The sequence below is a fragment of the Micropterus dolomieu genome, linkage group LG13, assembly GCF_021292245.1.
Source record: "Micropterus dolomieu isolate WLL.071019.BEF.003 ecotype Adirondacks linkage group LG13, ASM2129224v1, whole genome shotgun sequence".
NCBI classification, from domain to species: domain Eukaryota; kingdom Metazoa; phylum Chordata; class Actinopteri; order Centrarchiformes; family Centrarchidae; genus Micropterus; species Micropterus dolomieu.
The window spans coordinates 15,888,169-15,916,046 of NC_060162.1; the positions used below are offsets into that span (position 1 = coordinate 15,888,169).

The following is a 27,878-nucleotide window of genomic DNA, read 5'->3' on the forward strand; positions in this document are numbered from 1 at the left end:
GTGGTAGTACAGTCCAAAAACAGATACAGCTACAGTACTTTTAATTCAGATATAAACATATCTCACCATGAGGTCAGACAATTACAGAACTCAAAAATTCAATGACAACAAAAACAACAATGAGGGATGAGAGGGCTCATATTGGAGAGAAACTTCAAATTAAATATGGCAGAGAAGAGTTAAGGACATGTACAACGTTATGCATGAATAGATGCACCATGTAAACCATGATGGTTTAAAACAAATGCACTCTTAAAAGCATTTTGGAGCTAGAATCTTGTTCATACGCAATAATGTGACACCAGGTGCATCACTGGATTTTTCTTGCCGTCAGCTCCCAGTCTCTGGGGAGGTTAGTTTGTAGATCACACATAGTATGCTAGCACATCTCAGTGAGCAGTTTTAAATCTCCACAACACCGAAATTCAGAGTCATAGGCTCTAAAACTTGTCAAAACTATCTTTTGCATCACATGATCCATTTTAATTAAACTTAACTCTCCCCACCCTTTCATGGTGTTCCAGCCCTCTAATTCTTCAGCTGTTCCCGGTCGAGTTGGCTGAGTGCTGTATGGGTGTGTAAAGAGCTCAGGCTGTTTACAGCACGGACTACAGCCACCCTCACTTCTCTATAGAGTCCAGATTCTCTTTGAGTCTTCGGGTCATGCTCGGGATCAGGTTAATGTGGTCGTCGACACAGCTGCCCACACAGCCTTCCATCAGTGACCGAACGGCTGGCTCCTTGGCGCCGGAGTCAAAGAGATCCTTTGCCTTATCGTTGCAGTGCATCGTGCATCTGGTCAGACGGTCCTGAGGGGGCAACGAGGAGAGAAAACACAACTTACACTTACTACAAAAAACAGATAAGTCTATATGTATAATAATAATACTAGGAAAGAATGAGTATTTAGATGTACTTAAAATATGTAACCCATTACATAAGTCTTTGAAAGACCATGTTCCTCTAAGTTTTCTGTTGCCCTCATCAACCCTTTCTTTTTGCCTGAAAATATAGTTGAAAAAAACAAAAGTGACATTGTTTACTACTGGAGCCCCAGGTGATTACTCAGTTTAAAAGATTATTTTGCAAGCTGAAAGTGTAGGGGAGATGAGAGTACATACTGTGGATATTTGTTACAGTATTCTGTCTAAAACGTTATATTTTAGGACTGGCCAATCAGAAAATGGGGAAGTTCTGTATTTAAAAAAAAAAGGCTTTTCCCACGTGAATTACAGTACTTATATGTCAATATAAAAATTAATTTTCTTTGACTTGATGTCATAAGTCAGAAAAAATATAGAATATTTGAGTGTAAGTAAATAGAAAAAGACTGGTTCCAAACTGAACTGCTTTGCATGGGAAATACACTACACATAACAGAGACATTAGTTTACTGAGAATGGTGGACATCATTTGGACTTTAGACACGATTGTCAACTGTGTGTTATGTTGATATTTCTGTTGTATCTAACTTGATATGTGGTTTATTGCTTTGATTTCCTGGCTGCAAACCTGTAGGTTATTTCTCCTCAGGGACATAGAAGTAATATGAATAAATGTAATTACGTCACCTTCCCAACAATTGTTGTGAAGTTGTAGTTTCAATAGCACTGTCTGCTGCAAGACTCAATTACCAACTGAGCAAAGTGGCCCCCAGACACTCAAGGGCCACAAAAAGCCCCAGGTTCACTGTTTATATACTTTGTGTATTTTGATTGAATGCGATAATTTTTTGTGAATATGGACCACAAAATTACAATATAAACTGATGACAAAATGACAAGGGGCTTCAAACAGGTCCCGAATTGTTACCCAATAGTGATGCCTGTCTAGCTTAACGGCCTGTTTTAATATTTGATTGTGCATATTCCATCTGTTTAATTTGTTTACATTGACACATTTTTACCACAGTATAACCCACCCACTTGGGGTCCCATAGAAACCCTAAGTAGGTTAAACCAGCCATGGTCTGTGCAGGTTTGATTAAGATGATTATATTCCCTCTATTATAATACATGCCATACTTAAATATAGCCTTGTCATTGAAAGGATGCTGGAACAGCTGATGCTTGTGACCTGGAAACCTAAAGACTTTTGCAAATGCCACACACTCAAATGTTGAAAGAGGAGGGGAAAGAGGAGATCATGTCCCTCACCTGAAACTTCTCCAGCTCTGAGGTGACCAGTCCCTGAGCTCTGGCCAGAGGAGTGTGACACCTCTCGATACACTGATGCACCTGAGACATGGAGTCTGTGGAGCGATCACAGCACTGTGCACTGCAGCTGAACATGCGACCCTGCGGCAACAACACACAGTTAAGACATGTGATGGATGTACATGGCTGCAGAGATCAAACTGGTAAACAAGTGGGTGGTAAACAAAGCACTGCATGCACACCCCACGCGTCCACAGACAAGACACATACTTGCATTTTACGGATGTGCTCCCTCTCCAGGCTTTGGACCATGTCTTCCACCACAGTCTGCATGCGTGCCTGATGTGCCTCTGCCATCTCTGTCCGTCCTGCTCACTCAGCAACCTCTTCGCTAAAATTTACAACAAGTTTAGCATCTAAACCGGACTTACGACGTGTATCTGCAAAGCTCTCCCCAAGTGTCTGTACTTAACAATGTTATAATAACTAAGGTCACCTCCATTCAAGCATGGCTCAAGATGAGAAGACGATTACACCACTTCCGCTTTGCTTCCGCAATCGAGTTTGTTAAAAAAATATCCTGTTCCGTTTTCTGTGGTCAGACTTTAATGAGATTTCCGATTTTAGTCCACCAGCAGCATTGGAAAAAAACTGAAATATTCTCAATATTTTTGCGAAAAATTACAAGAGATACTAAAATCTGCTCAGCTACTAAAAAGTTTTTTTAAAAAGGCACATTAAAAAGGGCTCGCGGAGCTGCACAGATCAATTGACCTTTCAAAATAAAAGAACACTGAAACGTATCCTAACTGGATTTTAAATATATGCTTCTACCATAGACTGTATATACTATTGTATTCTACATTTTCATAATCTGTTTAAATTTCTTGACAACATTATATGTCAAATGTTAACTTTTGAAAGGTAACTGCAGCATGATCTTTGATGAGGCTCACCTCCATTGTAAAAACTATGGTTGTACCACAAGGTATTATTGTGCTTGTCCCTTTATTTACAGACCTTTAATAATAGTACTCCAATACAGGCTTATGATAGACATTATTTATGCAGATGACACAGTCTTATATATATTATATTCGGCTCTTCTCCATCTCAAGCCCTTTATAAATGATAGTTTGCCTTAGTAAATATTCGGACATTTCTGAATTTCTTCTTCTGAATGAATATAAGTACGATTTTATTCTTAAGAATCAAAAATTTCAGCTTATATGTCACTGCCATTCTTAGCCTCAATGTTACTGATGTTGAGTTTAGTTGTCCTACCTTAAATATTTAATAAATCACATTTTTCTCTTAAAGATGAGAAAACCATTGTATGGTTGGCAACCAAGTCCTCTCGTTCAACTTGATGCATTTTATCATCGTGCCAGGACATAAATATTACACTGAAGAGTTAAGCTGGCCCTCACTAGCAAAAACAAGAGAACTACACACTATCATTTTATGTTTAAAAAATCTACACTACTACTATTCACCATACCTACTCAGGACTGGCAAACCTCTTGATACCGCACATGTTTGAAGCCCCCCTCCCAAGTAAAAAATGTGTCACTTGTATATTTGACCTTCACAGTGCAGAATGAGCTATATGCAGACTCTGTGCTCACCTTAAATCTGAGTTTCAGCCATCACCCCTTGTGTCTAGCAGTTAATATTTTGAAAGGAAACATATTTCAGTATTGAGTAGAATTTTACTACTATTATCTAACTATTATCTGGGGGGAAAAAACATCACAGCAGGGCTTTCTTCAGGCTATGCCTTATAAACATGTCTTGAGATCTTTAACTTTGGGTGATATGATTATATTACCTGATTAAACAAAAGTTATTGTTAACTGTCCTCAGTAAATGTGTGTAGGAGATTTAGTGAAGCGTTTGCATTTACTAAGCTTTTATTGTGAAAGTCGAATGTAAGCGTGCCCGGAAGTGTGTTGCAATATTTAGAGACGTTCACGGTGCTCCGACGTGACCAAACTGTAAAACAACTTTAGTTTGTTATTGTCTCTTGTAGTCTCCTTGTGCTTTTTATTGACAGTTCAGTTGTCTGTTTAAGTAGATAGGGAGACGTCTTCCCGGGCGACGAAGTTATCTTAAGTGTAACAGTAATTGTTAACGGAACCTTCACCGTCATCTGTTAACGGCTAACGTTAACGTTACTTCTGGATCAACAGCAGCCCTCCTGTTGTGACATTTGACATAACGTTAGTGAGTCCTCGCCGTCCACTGTACCACTGAACACTTATCAGTTTAAAATATTAGACATGATAGCGTTGGCCTCGGCTGTATAAAAAGTTATGTATATATTTACTTTGTTATTCTTTGCGTGAGTCTGAAACCCTGTGAGTGTAATCTTTGACCCGATCGTGACTGTTGACTGGAAGTCATCAGCGAAACTGATCATAGATCGTGTGTTTTCCTCTTGTACAGATGTCCTACTAGATGCCTAGAATGAATCCACGAACCCTGTCACTGAGAGCCCTGCTGTTACTGGGGCTTTGGCACACTGGGAGAAGAAGTCTAGCCTCAGCCCCAGAGCTGCAAGATCCGCCCAAAAAGATAGGTAAGCCAGTCCCAGGGTGCATGTAAAAACCCAGAAGCCCTATTTTCTGCAACTACTTTCTCAATTTGTTCTGATGCTTCCATCCTCTATCAAGTTTGCTTCACTGGGGGATAGATGAGCATTATCCTCCCCAGGATGCTTAGAATAGAGGGTTCATATATATATTTGTGGGTGAGACCTCACTTGGATCTCACCCATACAACTGCTTGACAAAAGTTGTCAAGTTAATTAACATAACACTTACCAAAGAGAATATCATCATTTGCATACATTCTATAATATTATATTTGAGTAAATTAGATAGTAATAGTTATTTGGTGGCACTTTCAGTAAAATACCCTTAATGCTAATCCTAATCCTGTAGTTCCCAGAGGGAAGATTGTCAAATTCATTAGTACAAGGTAGATTTATTTGTCATTGAGTTGTAAAATGAGATTCACTGCTAAGAAAAGGGGGAGGAAAAAAGCAGCCCCAAATCTCTGAGCAGATAGCGTGAATTGGATTGACTCATAAACACATGCATTAAGCTCAAGAGAAATGAGCCTGTTGCAAGGTTGGTTTACTCTGTTGTCATTGCTCCTTTAAAGCTGTGGTCGGAGCAGGCATTGGTGGCACAGCTGCAGCGTATTACCTGAGGCAGGAGTTTGGAGCGGCGGTCAAGATTGATGTGTTTGAACCTGGCGCAGTTGGCGGGCGACTAGCGACAGTAAAGTTAGGAGACTATGAGTATGAGATGGGAGGCTCTGTGATCCATCCTCTGAACCTACACATGAAGCACTTCATTGAAAAATTAGGTAAAATCAACGTTTCCCTAAATAAATACTAAATACATGAGTAATTAAACCATAATTAGTATGCAATCGAGTATATTTGAAACAAGCTTCCTGTTTTGTTTTTTTCAGGTATTCCTCAGAGGACAGATGTCCCCTCTAAAATGGCAATCTTTGATGGAAAGGAGCTCACGTTTGAAGAGAGTGACTGGTTTATAGTGAATTTCTTGCGCATACTCTGGCGATATGGGTTCAACTTTCTTCGAATGCAGATGTGGGTGGAGAGTATTTTGGACAAATTTATGAGGTGAGAAAACGGTTGTCATGGCTTCAAAACCTCGTTCTTTTAGCACGAGAGCCTGGAATATCAACACAGAGTTGCTGTTCCTTGTACTGTTGGATGTTTTGATCAGTCCTTTTATTCGCAGGATCTACCAGTACCAGCAGTACAGTTACGCATTCTCCAGTGTGGAGAGGCTCCTGCATGCCATGGGTGGCGATAGTTTTCTTACCCTAGTGAATCAGACCCTGGAGGAAGCGATGATGGGCGAAGGATTTTCGCAGATCTTCCTCAATGATGTCGTTGCACCCATCACCCGTGTCAACTACGGCCAAAGTGTCCGCATCAATGGCTTCGTGGGTATGTTTACAGTGTACGAGTTCATACTGGTTCGTCACCTCTCACTAGAGCAGGGCACTTAACAAACACTGGCTGACAATGACTTTCACCCAGGAGACAGCGTGTCCTGCGTGAAAGTCAACGTTGACTTAGTTTAACTTATGGACGTAGGATAACTTACTTTATGTATATACCTTAACTGACTTAGCTAACCCAAAGCATGACTGTTTCCTAAACCTAACCAAACTGCAACTATTTCATGTTAGACACATGCCTTTGGTGTGAGAGATCCAGGTTTAATTCCCCACTGTGACGCACATTCACCAATGTGTCCCTGGGCAAGACACTGAACACCTAGTTGCTCCAGAGGCATGCAACCTCCAAAGCAACTGCAAGATGCTTTGGATAAAAGATATAAATAAATGTAATGAAGCAGTTGTTGATCACTACTGGCCGGTTAAGAGGAGTCAGTCAATGGCGGTATAAAATAGAGCAGTCACTAACATGTGTTTTCCAAATATTGTGAATCACTGCATCCTGAGAGGTCCTTGAGCATACAGTCATGAATGTGCACAAAAAATATTAAGCTGAGGGCTGCAGTAGTAGAGATTAGCTGCGGACGTCTGGTGGAGATAATAATACCTTGGTACTGGATGTCCTGTCTTCTAGGGGCAGTGTCATTAGCAGGAGCAGACTCAGGCCTGTGGGCTGTCGATGGAGGCAATAAGAGAGTGTGCTCAGGTCTGTTGTACCACAGCAAAAGTGAGCTCGTCCCTGCCAAAGTGACCTCCATTTCAGTCAAGGTTCGACCATCCAAGACAGGTACCTTTCACATTCATTTGGTACAGAACCGGTCATTTTCTCTCACTTCTCTTCTCATGTGTGTGTTCACATTTTTTCACTGTCAAACATTTTATCCTAACTTCCCTCCGTCTCCCGTTTTCAGGCACCACGGCCAGTTTCTACGAGGTGAATTATGTTGGAGAATCCGGCTCAGCACACTCTCTGTACGACATAGTGGTAATAGCAACACCGCTTCACCAGGGAAAGTCTGACATCAGCTTCCCAGGCTTCTCCCCTCCAATCCCATCTCACTACCCTGGGCGTTACCACCAGACCGTCTCCACTCTGGTCCACGGCCTGCTGAACATGTCCTACCTCGGGACCACACAGCCGGCCTCCGAGTTCACCGTGTCCGAAGTCCTCACCATGGACTCAAAGGACTCTGTCATCAACAGCCTTAGCTCTCTCGACCCCGTGCACATCCCCAAGGGTTACAAGCGACCCCCTGCCAGCCAGACCAAAGTGTGGAAGGTGTTCTCCCAACAGCTGCTGTCCCAGGAGCAGTTGCAACACATATTCCTCTCCTATGATTCAGTGTCCGAGATGCCATGGCTGGCTTATCCTTCTTACCACCCACCGCACCGTAGGACCCCTCCCTTCATCCTGCACGACCGGCTGTACTACGTCAACGCTGTGGAGTGGGCGGCTAGTGCCATGGAGATGAGCGCCATCTCTGCCAGGAACGTGGCCCTGCTGGCACATCACCGCTGGCACGGACAGAACAGCAAGATCGACCAGGAGGACCTGCACACCCGGCTGAGAGGGGAGCTCTGAAAAGGGAGAACCAAAAGCAATAAAACCCTATCAATCGAGTATAAACCCACATGCCCTTAATAACACTCCTGTCAGCGCGAAGCCCATCTCTGTAATCAGGTATCTGGGATGCTCTGACCTCTTTAAACATAAACAACATAGTCCTGGTCATCGTTTCTACCTTTTACTAATCAACGTAATTGCTGAGATCTGGGAAGCAGTCAAACAGCTTGTAAACAGCAGTTCAACCAGATTATCAGGACCACTTTTTTTGGAGGTAGATAATCGCTCATTGCACAGAAAAACTGCCTGCGCGCACACAACAACTTCAAATATGATATTTTAAAGTTGAACCAGGGAGTCGTTCTGTAAACTGTTGGTTGTTTATCATCTCTTCCATGCAAGTCTGGCTAACATGGGGTTTTGTTTCCTTTTTATTTTAACAATGTCTCAGCTTTCCCAGATCTCAGCAGGTAACTTGGTGAGAGTACAATGGGGGAAAGAGGAAAAAAAAAAAAAAAGACCAACCGGCATTATCCTTTAATCACCCTAACAGTATCCAAAGTTCTCCATTCACCAGCAACAGCAGCACAAATTACATTATAAGGTGGATCAACATTGCACTGTGCTGAATTTTGTAATCACTGAACCATGCTGCACTGCAGGATAGACACACATTAGGTGTTCCTCTGTCTACACGAGTGTCTTAAATACATGTATTTTTAGATTTTGTTATGTGCATTTCTGCTGTTATGAACACAGTACAGCTAACGTCTAGGAAATCAGCTTTTTGGCCAACCTTCTTTAGCCAAATTCTTGTGTAATGTTTGCCAATATAGATATGTTCTTGTCTTGATTGATTTCTCAGTCTCTCTACCTCTGCAGCAGCCCACTGTATATGTTTCAGCTGCCAGCAAGAGAGTCGCGCCACCAAGACATGTTCTTTGTAAATCAGATGTCGTTGATGTGAGTTATGAAAACTATAAACAAGTCCATTTTTTTTCCCTTACAATTTGATATTAATACGACTATTATCTAATCACACTGACGAGGTAACAGAATTCAGCATTTTAAAACTAAGATTGTGCCTTAAAGATATCAGAGTAATTGGTTTACATCTTTATTAGATGATAAGCCTCCCTATAATTTTAGACATCTTTTGTCCCTCAGGTGTCATTTTTTTTTTAACGATGTGAAATTTGCAATCGGGTCAGGCACCAGGACCAAACTGAAAAGAGTATGATGCGTTTCTGTATTTTGTTGTAACATATGGAGGAGAAACTATTTTCTGGACTGTGATTTATCAGATGTGGCTTGGAAGTACTACCTTGATCACTTTCATGTTCTTCAGCCACTTTCGGAAGAAAAGTATAGTTTACTAATTGTTTCTTAAGTACTTTGAGAGGTGTATTATCCTAGATGTTTGAATGAAGTTTTCTGGTCACGAGTATATGCTGTACTGTAGCAAAAATATGTAATAAATTGTGAAATTAATTTGATAAGTCCCGTTTGAAGAAGCATGTGGAGTATTTAGACTGGCTTCTTCTGCACAAATAAAATGAGGCCTTTCATTACAACTCTAAACTTTTGATGTACGCTTGAATTTGATTTCAAACAATACTGAACCCCCCACCCCCCCCCACACACACACACTGTATGTTTTGCAAGTGTTTACAGTCACAATAAAGTGATGAGACCTTTTCTGCTTTGTGCTCTTATTTTACATTTTATTCGAAAGCATTCAGCTGAAAAGAAAAAGGCCTGATGAAGTTTTGTTTGAATCCCACCTCAAGACATACTGCACCCATATCAATCTCACTTTGCTCCGTAGATGAAGTGTGTGATGGTGATGTTTATGACTATTTTAATCTAGTCTTTATATTAGAATCTCTTACCCAACTTGTGCTCTTGTTTTGATTTCTTTATCTCTTTTCACTTTAAAATCCATTTTACTTTCACACTATCCTCATTCAGGTTGTGAGAAATGTGAAATGTTCTCGAATGCTTTTAGTGACACATTAAGAACAGAGGAGACGAGTGGAATAGCTGCAGCTGTTTGCTTTCTCTCTGTGATCTGCATGATTAATTGAGGAATTGTCTTACTGAGTGACATTGTGACCCATCATTCATAAGCCAAGGATGTGCAGTGAGATCAGTTTCCATTGCTAAAAGGAAATTAACATTGTTTTCAGCTTGGATGCTAGGACTCCCATTTGTTTTTGTTGGGTTTTTTTTTTAAATCAGACACAGTAACATCCTAAATAAAGGCCCGTGTGACCGAAGGGCCAACAATGGGTGGCATTGACGGCCTGAATAAGGATACGTCTGTGTGGTGATGTGCCACCCAGCTGTCCCCTCAGGTAGGGAGGGACAATGGTACCAGAGCCGCCTGTCCATGCAAAGCATGTGATGTGACTGAAGATATAAGAGGCTGTAAACTGACAACACCCCAGATCTTCCTCAACCAGACCAGCAGCCAAGATGAGATTCCTAGTGCCGCTATTTGTTTTCCTCACTGTGGCAGCGTTTCACTCTGGTAAGGAGTATAAATGCTATGTTTATGATTTTCAAGGGAGTAAAAATGTGACAGTAATTTACATTGATGGAGGTTGAGTGGTTATAATCTGATGACAAAATGTTTTTTGTTTTGTTTTTATATATATTTGCTTCATAATGTGTATGAGCGTGGTGAAGCTGCATTTAGTCATAGTGCGATCCACTGTTGGAACAAACTACCAGAAGATGTCAGGTTTTCCCCAGCTGTAACTACTATGAAAAAAAGGCTTGATATTTCTTTACATCTGCTTTTAATTGAAATTGTACTCTCCGTTAGAGTTTCACTTTATACTTAAAAATGTTTTACTTTTATCTGTGTCTTTTTAAACTTCTTTATTTTTAACACCTTGAGCCTCCTCTGTGTATGAAACATACTATATGAGTAAAGTTACCCTGCCGTGACTGTGCCACTGTAGAAAACTCATTGTTGTTCATTTACAGATTAACTACGTTAGTTTTTCAGTTATACATTTATTCATGTACTTATGACTTCTAGCTCTCTCAGCATCTTTGGAATCTTCAGAGGAAGAAGTCACTCAGCACGGTGAGAAATTGTTAGCTATAATAAATGTATCAACAATAATAATAATTATGTAAGAGATATTATATGTGATATGTGTCGAAAACGATTTCAACCCAAATGTCTTGTTTTTTTTCATGCAGATGGGCTAACTGAACTGCAGAAAATAGGTACAATGCAGGGCTCCAGTTTGATATGTTTCATTATGGTTTATGTTCATGTCTGTGTGTGTGTTAATTAACCTGGCAGCATGAGTGGCAACCTTTTCATTTCTTTTATGACACAGGGAAACTGACCGGTTCTTAAAGCCACCTACCAGACAGTTTTGAGAATTTATTTAGTTATGTTTATGAATTTATCTATTTATCTGTAACACTTAATGTCTTCGCTTTCAATATTACACAAACTGTTTATTTTCTCGTTTGGCTCTGTCCTCTCAGATCAGATGGAGTTTCAGGCCGCTCAAAAGAATGAGCTGGCTCAGATGAACAGTAAGTTTGACCAAAGTCCAGGGCTATGACCTTAAACCGAAATTAGGTAACTTCATGGACAAATATACCTTTAATCCACTTTTTTGTTTTACGCTTTTAGTTACAGAGGAACAGAATGAGGACACCCGCTACCTTGGTAAGAGTAACCATACTACCTATGACCTCATTGAAAACTAATAACAGCTGATGAAGGTGCAGTTGGTGATGTAGTCTTTTAAATCTTTTTGATACAGAGGCTGCTCAAAATGGATCTGGTAAGTTATACTCAATCACACAATGGATACCTGAACATGTATTGGCTGTGTTAGAATGACCTATTGAACGGTTTCCAACAGTGGAGGAGCATATTGAAGTGGAGAATGACAACACAGGTATGTAAAAAAACAACATCCTGCTGGCTTTATTAACACATGATCCTTCTGCACCTGACATTCAGCATTACATTAACTGTGAAATCCTCCTCCAGCAGAGGGAGCTGGGAACTCTGACCTTGCGGCTCATGAAGGTAAGAGAGGTTTTACTGTTCAAATAGTAGCCTGTAGATGGCAAAGAAGGACAAAAGTCTGAAAAGAACTGGATCTCACAGGACACAGAGTTGTAAAATATCATCTTGTGACTGATTTCTCTCCAGTGTTAACCACAGAATCAGAATCCTCTGAAGAAGCACAAGGTGAGTTTTGGACATAAGTGTGTGTTTCAGCACAATAAAGCTGTAATTTCATCTTTTGTCATTCTAACAGTCTTTTAGATTTTTTTTATACGAAGATAGAGATGGGAAAACACTACAAATAATAATTATTAAAGCACTGCATTATGAGATGTGACTAATTGCACTGTTTTCTTTTTAAACTAGTTATCCTCATTATTCATGAATGTTAAATAATATTTTCTGTTCTAAACTATTTGAAGAACTTTAATTTAGACTTAAAGACAGATAGTACACAACTGTTTAATGGGATATGAAAGATTATAAATGTCCAGTTTTTTTGTTTGTACATTTCAATGTCTTCCCAGAGCACCACGAGGCGGTGACAGAGACTGTGAGCAGTTCGGGTAAGTTTAAGTAAAATGGCCACTCACTATGTGCTTATGAATCCCACACTGTAATTACTTGCTGTAACTCCCCATTTCCCCATTTTCTCCTCTGCAGATGAAGTCAGTCAGGATTCAACCAGGGAACAAGGTGAAAATTTCTAAATGCTACACACATACATCAGTGATGATTTACCATAAAGATCCACCTAAACAGCGGATGAGTTCAGTCATGACATTTTTTTTGAGGAGTCCTTGTACCTGCTGAGGCAATCTGTGCTGAACTGTTTTGAGCAACACAATGAAAGTTAAATTGTAGGTTGTGCAATGATAGCTAGTCATCGCCAGTCTCAGCTAGATTTAGACCTTTATAGGTTGGGTTCAGCGTCACGTAAACAGTAAAATGCCTCAAGAGCAATTACACATGTACAGCTCAGCAGCTTGTAAAAACTCTAAAACTGTTGTCCTATTTCATGTATCGAAACAGTCAAAACAAACCTTGTTCTGGAGATATTCAAATCACTGCAATGATAAAAACGATAGAATGATAAAATCTGTTTACTGCTTTACCTCTAAATAAGATGCTGGGATTGTTTATTTCAACACAGTCTTTGTTGTATGCGAGTAAATCTAGGACAAGAATCCAGGGCACTCCGAGACATCTGTCCCCAGGTGCTTATTGTGCTTGATTTATACTGTATCATCTGCTTCTGGTTATTTTAAGACCAAGGATGCAGTGCCCCTGCCCTAAAAGATGCTGAAGTGATTGTTTTAAAATTGATCCAAGGTCACTGAATTTTCTGATTCTGTGGTTAGAAGTCATTTTTTGTGAGAACGAAAACCTTCATGCACTGGTGTAAAAAGACAAAAGCAACCTGTAGCAGTACACCCCGATCCTTTGGGGACAGAACAGGCCTCGCTTTGTGCTTTATCGCAGTAAAAGGACACACTGGAGCACTCATCATCCAACAGTATCTGCGTAATAGGAGTGAGTCATATGAGGAAAAACCTAGAGGATATGATTTATATACTACCTGGAAAACTACTGAATTGTGGTGTTTGCAATGTAAAGCTAGCGTAAAGGAATCCTTTCTGTCTGTCCCTGCGTCACAGATGTACTGGAGGAGTGAGAAAACATAGCAGCATGCCGATCCCAACACTCACTCATCACCCGGTGCCTGAGCTGCACTGAGCTTACTGTCAAATAAACGGGAACTATTCCACCTATCTGTACAGCTTGTCTTTTGTTTTGTGTTATATGCTATGGAAAAGTGCTTCTGTTATGCAGTATTTCATAATTGCATTTTAGGACACAAAGACAAGTTTGATACGAGTATTTTCCCATTTTTATTTGTTTTTTTGTTTTGTTTTTTTAAATCCAACAGTGTGGACTAGAGTATGTTGATGTGCATTTAAAAAACAAAACTCTATTTTCTTTGGTACCTAAGGGAAAATAAAACAAATAAGGCAACTACAGCATCTATAGGTCTGAAATGCATTTAGTTCTGCAGCCCGGTGACCAAACACTGTTGGCATGCAACATATGTCTGCTGTCATTCAAATACGAGACCAGATCAGCTCAACATCAAACCACCCCATTAGATAACTTCCAGTTTTAGGTTATTTGTTCCTCCTGATTTACAACCTTATTCAGCCTCTGAGGCTAAAGGAGAAAGAGGCAAGCTAGAGCAAACTAAATGTCTGGCCAGGTACAAATTCACAGAAAAAAAAAACAAACAAAAAAAAACCATACTTGGAAGTGGCTGATCCAAGTGAACTAGAAAAACCAGGCTGAAGCAGGCCTAAAGCATTTAACCATCAAGGATGATGCAATCAAGTTTTAACAGGAGACTTAAGGTCTTGTTTGAGAGCATGTTTTTGCATCATTTGACATTCTGGTTTGTTGCAGTTCTCAAATTAAAGTAACCATGTTATTTCAGGCAGATGTGTGTGCGCTGATCAAGAATGTAGAGCCTCAAGGGATTCATATGAAACACCTGGATCACAGATATTTCACTGACTTAAACTATCAGGGCGTTGTCATTTCCTACCAGAAGTGTGCTGACTTTTTATGCTAATGATACAGTATTTCACATATCATTCTGCAGGTGGGCATCCAGTGCGTACGATTAGTGCTTCTACCATTGTAAATTACTCCGATGTGTGTGTCACATAGATAAAACTGCAGTGCTGTTAATGTGATCGCATAATTTAAAGTATTGGTAGAAAACACTGTAACCAACCTCTCTGAATTTAGAGTTGAATGTTGTTCTATAACGAGAGGAAAAGTAGTGTCCCAGTTTAGGGGATACAAGGAAGCCAAATGCAAAACATGAATTCATTAATAAATACTTGGAACTGGTGGAAAACACGCACATGCACACCAATAACCTCATTCCTCACCTAAAAATCCACATTACTTTCAGCATGTGTTATGACTGGAGTTACATCTGCAAAGGCTAATACTGCATTTTAATTGTTCATTTCTTTCTAACATAACAAAATTAAAAACAGAGCATGGTTGTATACACATAATTGCTAAATAAGAAAAATGGAAGATTCAGTATTAGAAAAAAAGAACAGTTGATGCTTTTAGATTAACTCTTTACAGAATGAGATATGAAAAAGCAAGTCAGAATAAAGAAATGCAGGCTTCCCTGGAAGTAATGTTGCCCAACTCGAACAAACAGCAAATTCTAGGTTGAAAATGATGCAGCCAAGAACCACAGGCCCATATCACAAGTCCTTCCAAACATTTCTATTTTTTTTTTCCTTTTCTTCCAAAGTTGTTGGCTTGAGGTAAGCGATATATTTTGGCCTTCCTACTCCTTTCCGTCTGGTGCCACCGGAGCGGTTTCTTTCTCCTCCCCTGCTTGGGGTGCGCCCGAATACTCATAGGATGCCATAGATGAAGATTGCCATGATGGCGGCACTGATCAGGCCAGAAATGGGCACCGTCACAAACCAAGCCATGAAGATGTTTCTGAACAGACGCCAGTCTACGGCCTTCTTTGAGCGCAGCCATCCTACTGCAACCACAGAGCCCACCTGGAAACACAGCAGTTGTCATAAATCCAATCATCTTCCTCAAATTTTGAGACTTTAAATTGTCGCCTGCATACCAAAAATATAATATCTTACTGAAGAGAAAGTTGCTCCACATTTGGCCTATGCATCAGACTGGGTTCCTGTTTAATGTAGCTTCCCTCACACTAAAAATAATCTCTTCCCGTGTCTCAGTCTAGCTCCCAGACCACAGTGTTTGACCAGCTTACCTTGCAGTGGGTGGTGGAGACAGGCAGGCCAATGTTAGAGGCTACCACGACAGTCAGGGCTGAGGCCAGTTCGATGCTGAAACCACTGCAGGGGAATAACAACAACAACACTGTCTTAGGTGGATGTGTCTGAGACTTGTAATGTCTGAGGAGGATGTGGTTTTATGGCTAAGGAGAAACTGATTCTGCACAGTCTATACCTTGAGGGCGTGATGGGGGTAAGGTCCTTGCCCATAGTCTGGATCACTCTGCGACCCCACACCCAGAGTCCAGCGCAGATGCCAACGCCACCATACAGCAGCAGCCAAATGGGAGTGGGTTCATTTGAAGTCACGCTACTGGTTGTGTAAACTAGCCACAGAGCTACCAACGGCCCAATGGCGTTACTGCAGAGGAAACAATTAGGTTAGGAAAGATGCTGACTTTGAGTTGAATTGTGATAAGTAAAAATGTCAACAGCATGTCAAGTATCAGGTTGATTAAAATGATCGTGAAGGAATCTGCATACCTAACATCGTTTCCTCCATGGGCAAAGGATCCGAAACAGGCGGTGAGAATTTGGAGGAACTGGAAGAGAGTCGCTACTTCTGGCTTGTCTGCTTCAAGGCCATCATCATCCAGAGAGGTTTGGCTGCTACCTGCATCCTCCTTACCCATTTCTAGTGTCACATCACTCTCTCCCAGAGCTTCAGGAGTCGTGTGCTCTGCCACAGCATTGCAGTAGCTAGTGTAACTGTCCATACGCACGCGCTTCCTGTCCTGACCACCTGACACTGGGCCCTTGTCGCAATCCTCGCTGGCACGATATTCCCCTTCTTTGTGCTTGAAGTCTCCGTGCATGCCAATGATGGCCATGGTGTAGGAGGTGTAGCTGTTGTTGCGCCGGATAGGTCGGTCGCCCCCCTCGCCCATGCAGTCACCAACCTTGGCCAGGTGGAGCTTGTGCAGTAGGTCCTTGTAGAGGCCAGAGTCCTTGTGGACCGTGTGGTATTGGCTGTAACCGTTACTTGGAATCTGCGCCGGCCTGTTGTTGAACTGAGGGTGGTTGTTGAATTGGACCTGATTGGGAGTATTTGCGGAGCCATTGCTGTGGTGGACTTCCTGGTTGTTGACTTGGACCTGACTGACTGATTCAACTTGTTTAGGAGCTGCAGAAAGGGGTACAAAAAAAAAAATAAGCATAGTATTAAAGTCTTAAGTTGTAGCAACTTCATGTGTGTCATTTCATGAATATCTACAGTACAGAGTCACTTCACCATTGCATACCATTAATCTACATAACCATATTACATATAGATCTACTAACAATGTTGTTCTTTGCACACTTACCACCATTTGCAACGCTGTAGTCTGTCTCATCAGAATCTCCAATGTCAAACGCCACCTTGCGTTCCTTATTATTGTCAAGATCATCAGAATCTCCGATGTCAAACGCCACCCTCCGCTCCTCAGGGGCAGCCTGGGGCTGAGCAGAGGGGCTTTGATTGACAGCTGGGGTGGTGGGCATAGAGGTCTCCTTGGCAGTCTGTTTCAGGATTGGACAGTGGGCCTCTCTTAGCTCCCTCTTCTCCATCAGGGGGCTCTCTGAGGGGCTGGAAGACTTGATATCTCCTAGTAGGGGGAGGAGCTGGTATGAGATATTGCTTGGGAGATGTCCAAACATATACACAGTACAGCAGAAAAATACTAGCACAGCACGTGTTTCCTTCAACCTATGCTTTAGGGAGTGTAAGAACTGCATAAGGAGAGAAAAACATTTTGTCCTATATATGAAACGTTACCACTGTTCAAAAGTGAGCCTGTACTCACAGAAACGGATTATGAACTTACAAGGAACATATTTACATTACCGCTAGCGGCTTGACTTCTGAAAGACGATAAGACTCCACACAGCCTGTGGCTCACATGACAACTGTTTGTTTAAAGTGAATCAGATACTGAGTGCCATTATATAATAATATATTCTTATTATGAGATAATCCTATGAGTCTTCTGACCAGTTGGCCACGTTGCATGATCCTAACTGTTCAAAGATGAAGGTGAAGCAGTCAGTAACCCTCAGTTTTTTCCCCACACATGCACTGCAAGTGCCATGTCAACACCTTAAGTCAACCTATTTTAGTCAAGGGGTAAAGACCAATTAGTGGATCACTTTGACCCAAATTAGGCTGCTCAATGGTGGCTGATCTAGACAGATGATACATGGTCAGATAAACCTGCTGTTTCTCTGTTACTATAAGAGACAACACTTGACAGGTAAGGTCACCATCACTCAAAATATTTTAAGATATACTGTTTCTGACAATAAACAGGTATATGAACATTGTAAACAATGTAAACTACTATAACTAAAATGCGTAATATATTTTAATATATTAGGCATATTAATAGATTTTAATTTATGTTTTGCAAAATAATGTGGGGCTATTTAGCTATTCTGTAATCTGACATAATAAGACTGCTCATGCAGTAACTAAGCAGAAACTTAACCCATTATGAGGGACCACTGAATACAAAAGCACTGTATTGTTAACAATAGAGGAAGTACATTCATGAAGGTTAAAATGAATGGTGTTCCCCATCAACACCAAAGCGACACTATTGGTGTGTCTATGCCAATGGCTCTTGGGTTTACTTTAATCCAGGATTAGAGAACAAAAACTGGTGACAATATTTTTGGATGATTTCATTAGGCTGACTCCATTATGACAAAATATCCCTGAGCTCCATTTGCTGGATTAATATGAGCCTTCAGTGTGAATAGTTTGAGGTTACATGTGCAATGCTAAATCCCTCACTTGCCCAACAGCTTAAGTGAAGAAACCGGTGACCGGGATTTGAAAACCGAGTCATCAGGCTGCCAAAAATGAGAAACATAATGTAACTTACGTGCAATCTTCTTCTTGAGGCGAGGGCAGACAATAAACCAGACAACAGTGGCGGTCAGCAGAGAGAAGCCCAACGAGATGAGCAGGGTGCCCCACCAAGGGATCTTGTCAAATCCCAGCACTGAATGGCCAGGTGCCATGGACAGAATCAGACACACACACAAAGGCAAATAGAGAAAGGCAATTTTAAAAACCAAGGCAGCAAGTGCTACCCTTCTTAGTGGACAACACAGAAAGCTGACTGAAATACCAAACCTAAAACTGAGCAGTTTTGTCTTGTCTTACATTTTACCTAGCTTTAGAAGAAATTTATTTTCATTTAAATCATTAAATGGCACCAATGAAAGAAAATGAAGTATAGGGATAGATCTATAGCTTAACAAAAACATCTGACCATGTGTGTGATAGTTTGGCCCTGGTTGTTAGCATTGCAAGCATGACTGTATTGCCTTATTGTGCCACATCCTAGTTAAATATGGAAACCATTTGTACCCCTAGATGTGAACTATTAAATGCAAAAACAGGTGAAAGAGCAAAATGTCACTGTGACCCTAAAATGCACTGCTAACACGGCACATAGACAATGAGTTCTCCTTAAAAAGGAGACATTATTTAAGGAGAAAAAGGAGTCATTCACTAGAGCTGTTTGCTGTAGCAATGAGGGCATCCTCTTGCCAAGACTGCAGCAAAGCTGGTGCAGCAGAGGTAGCTATAATGCAGCACATGCTGGCAGAAAGCAACTATTTCCCTGTGGAAACAGTCATCTTTGTCATACAGAGAGGATGCAAATCAGCTGTGTGGTTGGGATAAAACAAAACTGCTGAAAATTCCAACACCACCACCTCTGGTGAGGTGACCTTGGCCATGCATAATCAAAAACACACAAAGAAAAAAAAAAAGAAGAATAAAAACACCACTTCCACTAGCTTGGGAATGTTTGGGAAGTTTAAGATAAACAAAAGGGAAATGAGGGCCAAGGCTAAGAGATAAGTGTCTTGGTCACCGTGTTCATTTGAGGGCGAGTCGGCGGTGTACTTTCTCCACAGTCACGCACACTGAGTCATGAGACTACAGAGGACCGAACTGATGTTTACTTAGTTATGCAATGGAAGCTCGCTCCTTTCAGGGCTGGAAAAGCATAAGAGGAAAAAACGGAAAGACGCTCTGTAACAGCTGAGGCTCCAGTCTTTCACTAGAGTACATCGGGTCACATGTAGCCAGACATCCAGAGGCAGGTGTGACTCAGCTTGACATAACAGTACAGTAACACCCCAGGGGATTCAACAAACCAAAAAAAGGACCCAGAGAATGACAAAGGGGCCTGACAACATTCACATGACTCTTTGTCACAGTGACTGGTTTGTGAGTAACTTCTTACAAAATATAAAAGAGGATTTAAAAACTAGCCTGGGTCTAACAGTCTGATAAACACTCCCACACAAAGGGACGAGTTTATACCACAGCCCTGCAGTGGGATGAATAGGACGGCAAAGGAAATTGAATTTAACCACGGCTGCGTTCCACACCCCTCCCTGAAACCTCTGTATCCCGTGGCCTATATTACACAGAAACATGGTTTGTTGTTTTGTTCCCCCAGTACTGTGTGTGTGCACCCTCAACCCTCAATTAGAATGACAATTAAAGTGGCCATTTATGACTCACTTGGCTTGGAAACTTTGCTTAGTTGTCCTCACTTTTTTCTACTGTAGCACTTACCAAGAGTATTAGGATTAAGTGACGGCTGCATTAAGTATCAGCACCGAGGGGATCTGTAAGCCCAATATTCACTCCTCACAATTAGTATCTATCCATGACAATTGCAGCTTCTGAAGACACTTGATTTAGTTTCATACTAAACCATGGCTATGGTTAAAATAAGTCAAGCATATTGCAGATCTTTTGGTGTGCCCGGAGCAACCAATGCCACTGGGTGTTTATCAGAGGGTAACCCAGGCAGAAAATTTGTATCCAGCTAAACGCACTGAAGTTCATCAATTGAGGAGTGTGTGTGGTATCGACAATCACTATGATACTCAGCACTTTGAAACATACACCCATGTAGTCCGGCATATCAACCACAATTTGACATTTCTGTAAAGGTAGGCAGCATGGACAGAATTGAGGGTAAGCGTAGGAACAGTACCTAGCATCTCTGAGATGTTGACACTGATTTTATATAGTCTTAGAAAGCCCGAAGTCTTCATAATCAGATGATTCAGGGTCGGAGTCATATCATAATTCTGTTTCTGGATATATTTTAATTTTACAATGAAAGGGGCTACAGTGGAGTGACAGCAGTAGTAGAACCCAAATCACACCAAGCAATCGTCTGTAAAGGATCGACATCTGACCCTCAAATTCTTTGGCCCGCACTTCATGCACATGTTGACTTGAGGTCTCTGCTACCGGTGTATATACTGAGTATAGGAATGTGCTGTGAGATGCTTGGTGTCCAATCGCACCACTGTGATAGGATATAGATCAGGGAAACGCTGAGTCTTATCACAGGAAACCAAACATACTGTACTCTGTTAGCTGCAGATACCACTGCTGCATTTGGGTGCATATATCAGCAATAGGGGAGATTTTGCTGTCTTGTGTGCCAGTGTAGTACACTAACTAAAATTGGGCCTGATATAAACAAGGGGGAAAAAAAAAAATAATTAAAAAAAAACCTGTTTAAAGAAATATTATCAAATTATGCATACTGAATTAGCTGGGATTCTTTCTTCATCTAATTATGGGAAATTGAACATTAAGAACAATGATTATCCCATTGTTAACCTGGCTTCCCTGCAGTCTTGAGGCTTTAACACTGTGTGTGGTGACAATCTGCACTCGTCTACGGTCCATGTGAATCTAAAAATAAAATTCTAAACACCAAACTCCACAGAAGATTTAGTGAGTTTGTTAAAAAGGCGTCTGAAATGCAATCTTGCACCCTTTTTTTTTTTTTACCGTTAGGTACCCAAGTACAGGACCTCACGTACAGTGTGTTGATGTGTGAGGGACTTCACACAACTGTACAAAATGTGCCTGACTAAGCAGGGTTATCGGCTATGCTGGAACTGCAAGTGATCTCCTCACTGCTAGTCAAACTCTGGCCTGTAGCAGCCATTTAATGGCCCAGGCCAGCTAACATCTGTAGCCCTGTAGAGAGAAGAGAACAAAAAGGAGCAAAAGTTGCTCATTTAATGGAGAGATTCGACGAAAAGCCAACAAGTATTCAGAGCATTACTATACAAAATTACTGGCAGTGGACAACTATGAGCATTTCCAACACTCCCTTTACTTCTCTTTTCATGTCTGAAGGGCACAGCCAGTGACGTCAAGAGTTAAGTGAAATCTTATTTCCATCTCCCTGTCCTGCTCCTCTTAAAACCTTCATTCCAGCTATGACCCACATAGAACCACAAGCAAGAGATACCCAAAAACATGTTAAAATAAACAAGGCTTCTGTGAAAATGGTAAACACAGTCTGGTTCAATCTGGAATAGGTGTGGGCATCCGGCTGTCTGAGGGAGCAGTTTATTTTAAGCTGTGGCTGTGGGCAGGCATGCAGAGCAAAATGACTCAAACAATGATACTCACTCGGAGCTCCAGTGAACATGATGGAGAACAGGTTGATTCCCATGGTCACGGCGTAAAACAGAGGCAGGGCCCTCAATCCATTAGGCACAGGGTCTTTCTACGGGAACAAAACAGAGCACCTAGTCTGAAATACAAATTCCACTGTGTGGACATAACTGCCCAATTTTGTTGTCAGGTTACAGTTTATGGCATAATAAGGACACGTTAGCATGAGCCTTGCTGTATTATGCATGTATGTAGAATAAGGAACTGCTTCAGTCAACAGCAGCTTTATTCTTGGCATGCAACAAACATTTCCTCAATTTCACTTTGACCATGGACTAGTACAGTGTTGAAACTGACCTAAAAACGTATGACCACGGAAGGTTCTCGTCTTGCTCACAAATACTATCGACAACTTGAAGAGCTAACTTACCTTGCGTAAGATGAACGCACGCACAAAGTAGAAAACAATGCCTGACATTATTCCAGACAAAAGGGGACTCAGGAACCAGGAAGCAACTGTAAATTAAAAATAAAGAGTAATGCAATTTAGTGTAGTTGTAGTATGTGACAACTGTCACAAAACACACAAAAAAAACTGTCCTTCTACTCTTCCTTGAAAATAACTGCATTCTAGGAAATTCACTATTGCTTTATTCAAGGGAAAAAAAAAAAAAAAAAATCTTGTTGGGAAACATTCCTGACATGTCAGGTCATTCCTCTGGTAAAGGAGAAATTCTTTGGATGTTTAGTCAACCCAGCTACCTGTCCCATGGACGGACCAGATTGATCTTTACACCTTATGCAGCCAGTCAGTCAATAAGGGTTCTTATTGTGACGTCAACATAAAATTTCAGGCCTTTTCCATACAGAACTTCTAAAGGGCAAACAGACTGGTTTACATCAGCTTTCGGGCTTTCTGTTGAGGAACATAGACCTGCAATCCACCATCTGATGCAACAAATGTGAGAAACAACTTGTGAAATCAGTACTGGTATTGTATATTCCTTTAAAAAAAAGAAAAGTCAAATTAGCTAATTTAGTACTAAAGTAAAATTGCCTTGTGTTCTGTCTTCACAGCCCACTCCACTCTACAAAACATTACTGACTATTAGAATTACTACAGATTTATATACCAAACACTGTTTGTGTTGTGGATTTAGCTCTAAACCTGAAAAGGCCATTCATAAATGTCTAAGACTGGATTGTTGACCTGGATATTGACAGTCCTCAACACAAACAAAAACACTGCCTAATGTATTATAACAGTGCATTACCGGTCACACCCTGCCATTACATTAATATAGAATGTGATGCAATTCAACCAAACACTGAGAACATTTCTAGGACAGCTGATTAGAGCATCTGACTACTTACCGATGCGGAGGAGTTCAAACCACTTGACTCCCTGCTGGCCTCTGGCAACAAGCGAGAAGCCGATAGTAGCACCAACAATGCAGTGTGTTCCAGAGATGGGGAGCTTAAGGAAGGAGGCGGCGAGCTGCCACACAGCAGATCCTAATGAGAAAATGAAACATGTTAGACTAGACATGTTGACCTCGCTTCAGCATTTCCACATGCCTTTTCAGACAACTTTCAAAATTGGCAAAAAGGACACAGAGGGCTCACAGCAGTCTCATGGCAAAACACAACACAAAACAGGGAAACGTCAAGAAAACAAAAATCATATGAAATGACTATAAACAGCAAATGTTTTAAATGTTTTTAACAGCTAGAAGTCAGACATTTTCCAAGTAAAGTAATTTGGGCAATTATTCAAATAGAATGATAAAATCATGTGAAAATGTTTCACTAATTTAGTTACAGCCTATTCTGAGGTGTTGATTTGACATTTAAAAAATTTTGTTGTAAGAACAGTCCTTACGTGCCAACAAGCTCTGTTCACAGGGTTCAATGGCCGCAGGTTTAATTACACACAAGATAAGCTTCAGATACTCACCAAACATGGCACTGATGGATCCAGCCATCAACACATGCTCAGAGCCGTTGTACATGCCCACGTCAATGATACCCTTGCGGATGGTTTCGCTCACTTTGGCCCCAAGGAGCACAGAGCCCAGAGTCTCAAACACTGTAGCCAGAATGCACGCCTGGCGCAAGGTGACCACTCCAGAGCCCACTGCTGTGCCAAATGAGTTGGCAACATCATTGGCACCCACAGAAAAGGCTAAGATGAAGGCGATGATGAAGCCAACAATCAACAGCCACATATATTCTGTCAGAGCAGTCTGGGTCGCTAGCCCTACTGTGCTGACCAGTATTATTGCAGTCGCAGTTGTTGAAACCATGATTGTAGACTATAGACGAATTGCTTCACAATCTTAAAAGGGATGAATGCCTGTCAGAATAGCTTTATAATGCTATTTTGAAACAGCAGCTACTAAAATAAAGAGGTATGTGGTAAAATAAATAATTAAATTCTCTTCAGGCCCACCTGTTTTAAACAGGATTTCAGAGATTTAGCAGTGCAAACTTGTAAAGCGTTTACCTGGCAAGGACCAGAAAACAATTAAGGTAAACGGAGGTATATAGTGTGGGCTTATTGCTATCCTGTAATTGTACTAGATCTGTTGATTTTCCTTTGGTGCTGAGCCATCAAGCAGAGTGAACAGAAAGCCATTGTGCAACTGTAACTGCAGATGAGCAGGGGTACATCCTGAAAAAGACAAAAGACAGACATAGCCTTCTTTTAATAAGAGTTTCTCCTCAATTCACCTTCATGTAAAAGCAGCCCGACACACTGACACACTGAAAGAAATGCACGGAAGTCAGGGAAGGTTTTATCCAAAGAATCAGCTTCTTTACAGACCGTATAAGATAAAACAACACGAGAAGCAGGGGAAAAAACAGTAGTAAACGCTTGGACCGGAAGGAGGATCTCTAGAAACATTAGCTGCCTTTCATGAAAACCCAATGGGAAGCCATTTTTTGTACATGTCGCAGGAAGGGGCCGGTGCTTACATTACACCAACGTCCTCTAATTTAACACCGACACTTAACTTATTTTCTAGTTTATTGCCGTCTTTTGTTTGGCGTTGCTGGCCATAAAAGGCCGTTGCGAGATAAACAGGGTCTTATCTACAGGAGACATTTTATATATTTCCTACATAGGCACGTGTCGTCATCCATTCATAGAGCACAGCCCCCAAAACCAGCGCTGACTGTTCATACCGGTTCACAAGACTTAACAGAAAGGGCTTGACCGTCTAGACTTGACATTATGTATTTGATTTGTTGTTAAAATAGATACTGCGCCTAGTATCATCAGCTTTAATTATGTTTGACGTGTTTTTTCGTAAACGGGGAAGCGCCCGAGGCACACAGGCTGTAACTTAACGTTACCTCCGGTTGACCGGATGGGCAGTCACCGTCGCGTCGAGACAAGTTTAATGACCTGCCGAGCTGGAGAGATGGTCAACACCGCTCGGTTAGCTCAACATTAACGTTAAGGACCATTTTCATTGCGCCGTTGATATTGGTTCGAGGCAGGTGTTTGACGAACCTAACGTGGATGTTAACAGAAACTCACAACCACAGTCTGTCATTGTTCACACAAGGCGTTTAACGTTAAACCTACAATAATGTCAAGTGTCTGTCTTCGGTTATACCACACAGGGCCTTTCAACGGATCAGATACCAACGTCAGCAAACTCATCTCAATAGCGATGAATAACTTACACAAGGGTCTTTTACTGCGCTAATGTTAGCATTAGCTTAAAATAAAATGGTGACGTTAATCTTAATTGCGGTTTTCGCTCACTAACGTTATATACACAACAAGGAGCTCTTTATTCGGACAGAAAATGTAAATTAGAGCACTTACCACACGTTGCAGTTCTGTCCTGTTGAGAATAGCTCTTGCTAGCCAGTAAGCTAATTAACGTTAGCGCGCGCACAGTTACGATAGCGCGCGCGGGATACTGAAAAATGTCTCCGATTATGAACAAAATCCTTCCAACAAAGCTGCCTCGCGATAAAAAAAAGTCACCACGTCAAAAAGGGTATTTACGACTATCTGATTCGGTGTGGAATAAATCCGCCTTTTCGCGTCCAGAACCGTCTCAGTTTGAATGAGAGTTGTAGCCGCGTGTGTAGAACTTGCTCGTGCCGGTGGACGGAGCCGGGGGTTTCTTTTTTTTATTGGATACACCCTTCAGGAAGCGCCGCCCAGCTTTCAGCAAGACTCCTCTCTCTCTTTTTTTACTCCTCATCACGCGCTGAGTGGATGGAAGTAGTCTGCCATGGAGGCTTGAGAACTAAATGTTCTAATAATACATCCATGTGTCCCACTAGGCAGAAGATCCCTTTCTCAGCGAGTCTTCTTATGCAACATTACTTTTCTCTTCTCTATTATATTTAACTCAAAGTATATACCCACAAACACTACAGAAAAATCTGGATTAAATCCACTTCCACTTCTAAAATAACCATTATACTTACTATACATTTCTGTAGTATTAGGACACTTTACTGTATATATCCGTTCCTCTATACATACACAGTGGTGGAATGTAATTAACTATTTACTCAAGCACTGTCCTTAAGTATCCTACAATTTTGAGGTATTTATACTTCACTTAAGTATTTCCATTTCATGCTCATTTGTTACCACTCCACTTCATTTCAGATGGAAACATTGTACTTTGAATTCTGCTGCATTTACACTTACATTTACATTTACTCATTTGGCATATCCAAAGCGACTTACATTTGAGGAACAACATAAAAGCATCAACAGAGCATCAACTACAGATCTACAACTGACAATACATACTAGTAAGAGCTCACAGTACATATCACATCAATGGGGTAGATACCTAGGGAAGGAAGTAAGAGTTAACAAAAAGTGCAATCAAAACAAAAAGTGCTATCAATACAAGATCATTGTAGGGGATAGAAGAAGAAGAGCACAGGAAGAACATGTTAGAGGTTAGGAGTTAGAGGTGTTATAAGAGAAAGTGTTCTCGGAAGAGATGAGTTTTCAAGTTTTCAAGTTTAATAGTTGTATTTAGGCCTACTAGTTATTTTGCAGATCAAGTTATTGTAGCTTACAAAACCTATGTTGAGGTTCTAAAATACAATGGATTACTATATGTAGGTTAATCTACCCAATAGTAATTTAAATTTAGCTCTACAGTACCTCAACCAGTCGCTTATAATAATAAAATCCAAAAATACAATACTAAAACATTGTCATTTTGCTGCAAAATGGGTACTTTTACTTTTGATACTTGAAGTAGCCTACATTTTACTACTAATACTTTTACTTAATTAACAATTTGAATGCAGGACTTGTAGGCTCTAATGTCACGTCCAAACTGTGCAGGAAAAACACCCGGTGGTGGTGATGTTAACTGCATTACACAAGACTTGTTATTCATTCAAGTGCATTCGACCGGAAATGATAACAACATTCACTCTCTAACAAAAGTCGTTTACTTTGGTGACTGTTCTTTTTATTATGTTCAAGAGAGACGTGATATGCTGAATGGAAGAAGTGCTCACTAAGCAAAGCAAAATGTGTTTGGCTGATTACTGTTTAGCCAAAGCGTGTTTTGTATTTGCATGACAGCAACGAAACACACCACGCTAGGATATTTATTTAGGCTATATGGGATACTGATAATATAATATAAGCACATATAATTATTATTTTACTGCGAGATCCATTGTCCATTGTCTCTTCTTAATTGACGTCACTTCTTTTGAGGATCATGGAAAATTTCCTAATTCCCAGTGCATTGGGCATGTCTAGGGTAGGGTCGGCAGGGATCGCTTGTAATTACGATTCTTGTCTTAG

The 27,878-nt window shown here is 40.9% G+C and overlaps 3 protein-coding genes across 6 annotated transcripts; 1 reads left to right on the top strand and 2 right to left on the bottom strand.

The window, feature by feature from the left end:
* Window positions 1-24: 24 nt before the first annotated feature.
* fam136a (family with sequence similarity 136 member A) lies at window positions 25-2,786 on the bottom strand. Of its 2 annotated transcripts, XM_046067024.1 has the most exons (4): window positions 2,653-2,786; window positions 2,427-2,547; window positions 2,157-2,297; window positions 25-809 (listed from the first exon to the last, which is right to left on the bottom strand). In XM_046067024.1, exons 2-4 carry the CDS (start codon window positions 2,511-2,513, stop codon window positions 621-623), a joined length of 417 nt encoding a protein of 138 aa, XP_045922980.1. In that variant the 5' UTR covers window positions 2,514-2,547; window positions 2,653-2,786; the 3' UTR covers window positions 25-620. The 2 variants fall into 2 exon arrangements, with proteins under 2 accessions (XP_045922980.1, XP_045922981.1); XM_046067025.1 differs by having other exon boundaries at window positions 2,431-2,706.
* Window positions 2,787-4,107: 1,321 nt separating this feature from the next.
* Window positions 4,108-9,423, top strand: pcyox1 (prenylcysteine oxidase 1). 3 transcript variants are annotated; one of them, XM_046067558.1, is made up of 7 exons: window positions 4,108-4,469; window positions 4,605-4,737; window positions 5,325-5,531; window positions 5,640-5,814; window positions 5,936-6,147; window positions 6,796-6,948; window positions 7,073-9,423. In XM_046067558.1, exons 2-7 carry the CDS (start codon window positions 4,617-4,619, stop codon window positions 7,741-7,743), a joined length of 1,539 nt encoding a protein of 512 aa, XP_045923514.1. In that variant the 5' UTR covers window positions 4,108-4,469; window positions 4,605-4,616; the 3' UTR covers window positions 7,744-9,423. The 3 variants fall into 3 exon arrangements, with proteins under 3 accessions (XP_045923514.1, XP_045923511.1, XP_045923512.1); XM_046067555.1 differs by having other exon boundaries at window positions 4,108-4,382; XM_046067556.1 differs by having other exon boundaries at window positions 4,108-4,378.
* A 4,226-nt stretch (window positions 9,424-13,649) lies between these two features.
* Window positions 13,650-26,196, bottom strand: slc20a1b (solute carrier family 20 member 1b). The gene is made up of 11 exons (XM_046067559.1): window positions 25,902-26,196; window positions 24,018-24,734; window positions 23,435-23,575; window positions 22,491-22,576; window positions 22,076-22,172; window positions 18,486-18,605; window positions 16,926-17,207; window positions 16,105-16,744; window positions 15,797-15,982; window positions 15,597-15,681; window positions 13,650-15,369 (listed from the first exon to the last, which is right to left on the bottom strand). The coding sequence occupies exons 2-11, from the start codon at window positions 24,364-24,366 to the stop codon at window positions 15,214-15,216; spliced, it is 2,142 nt and encodes a 713-aa protein (XP_045923515.1). The 5' UTR covers window positions 24,367-24,734; window positions 25,902-26,196; the 3' UTR covers window positions 13,650-15,213.
* Window positions 26,197-27,878: the final 1,682 nt, after the last annotated feature.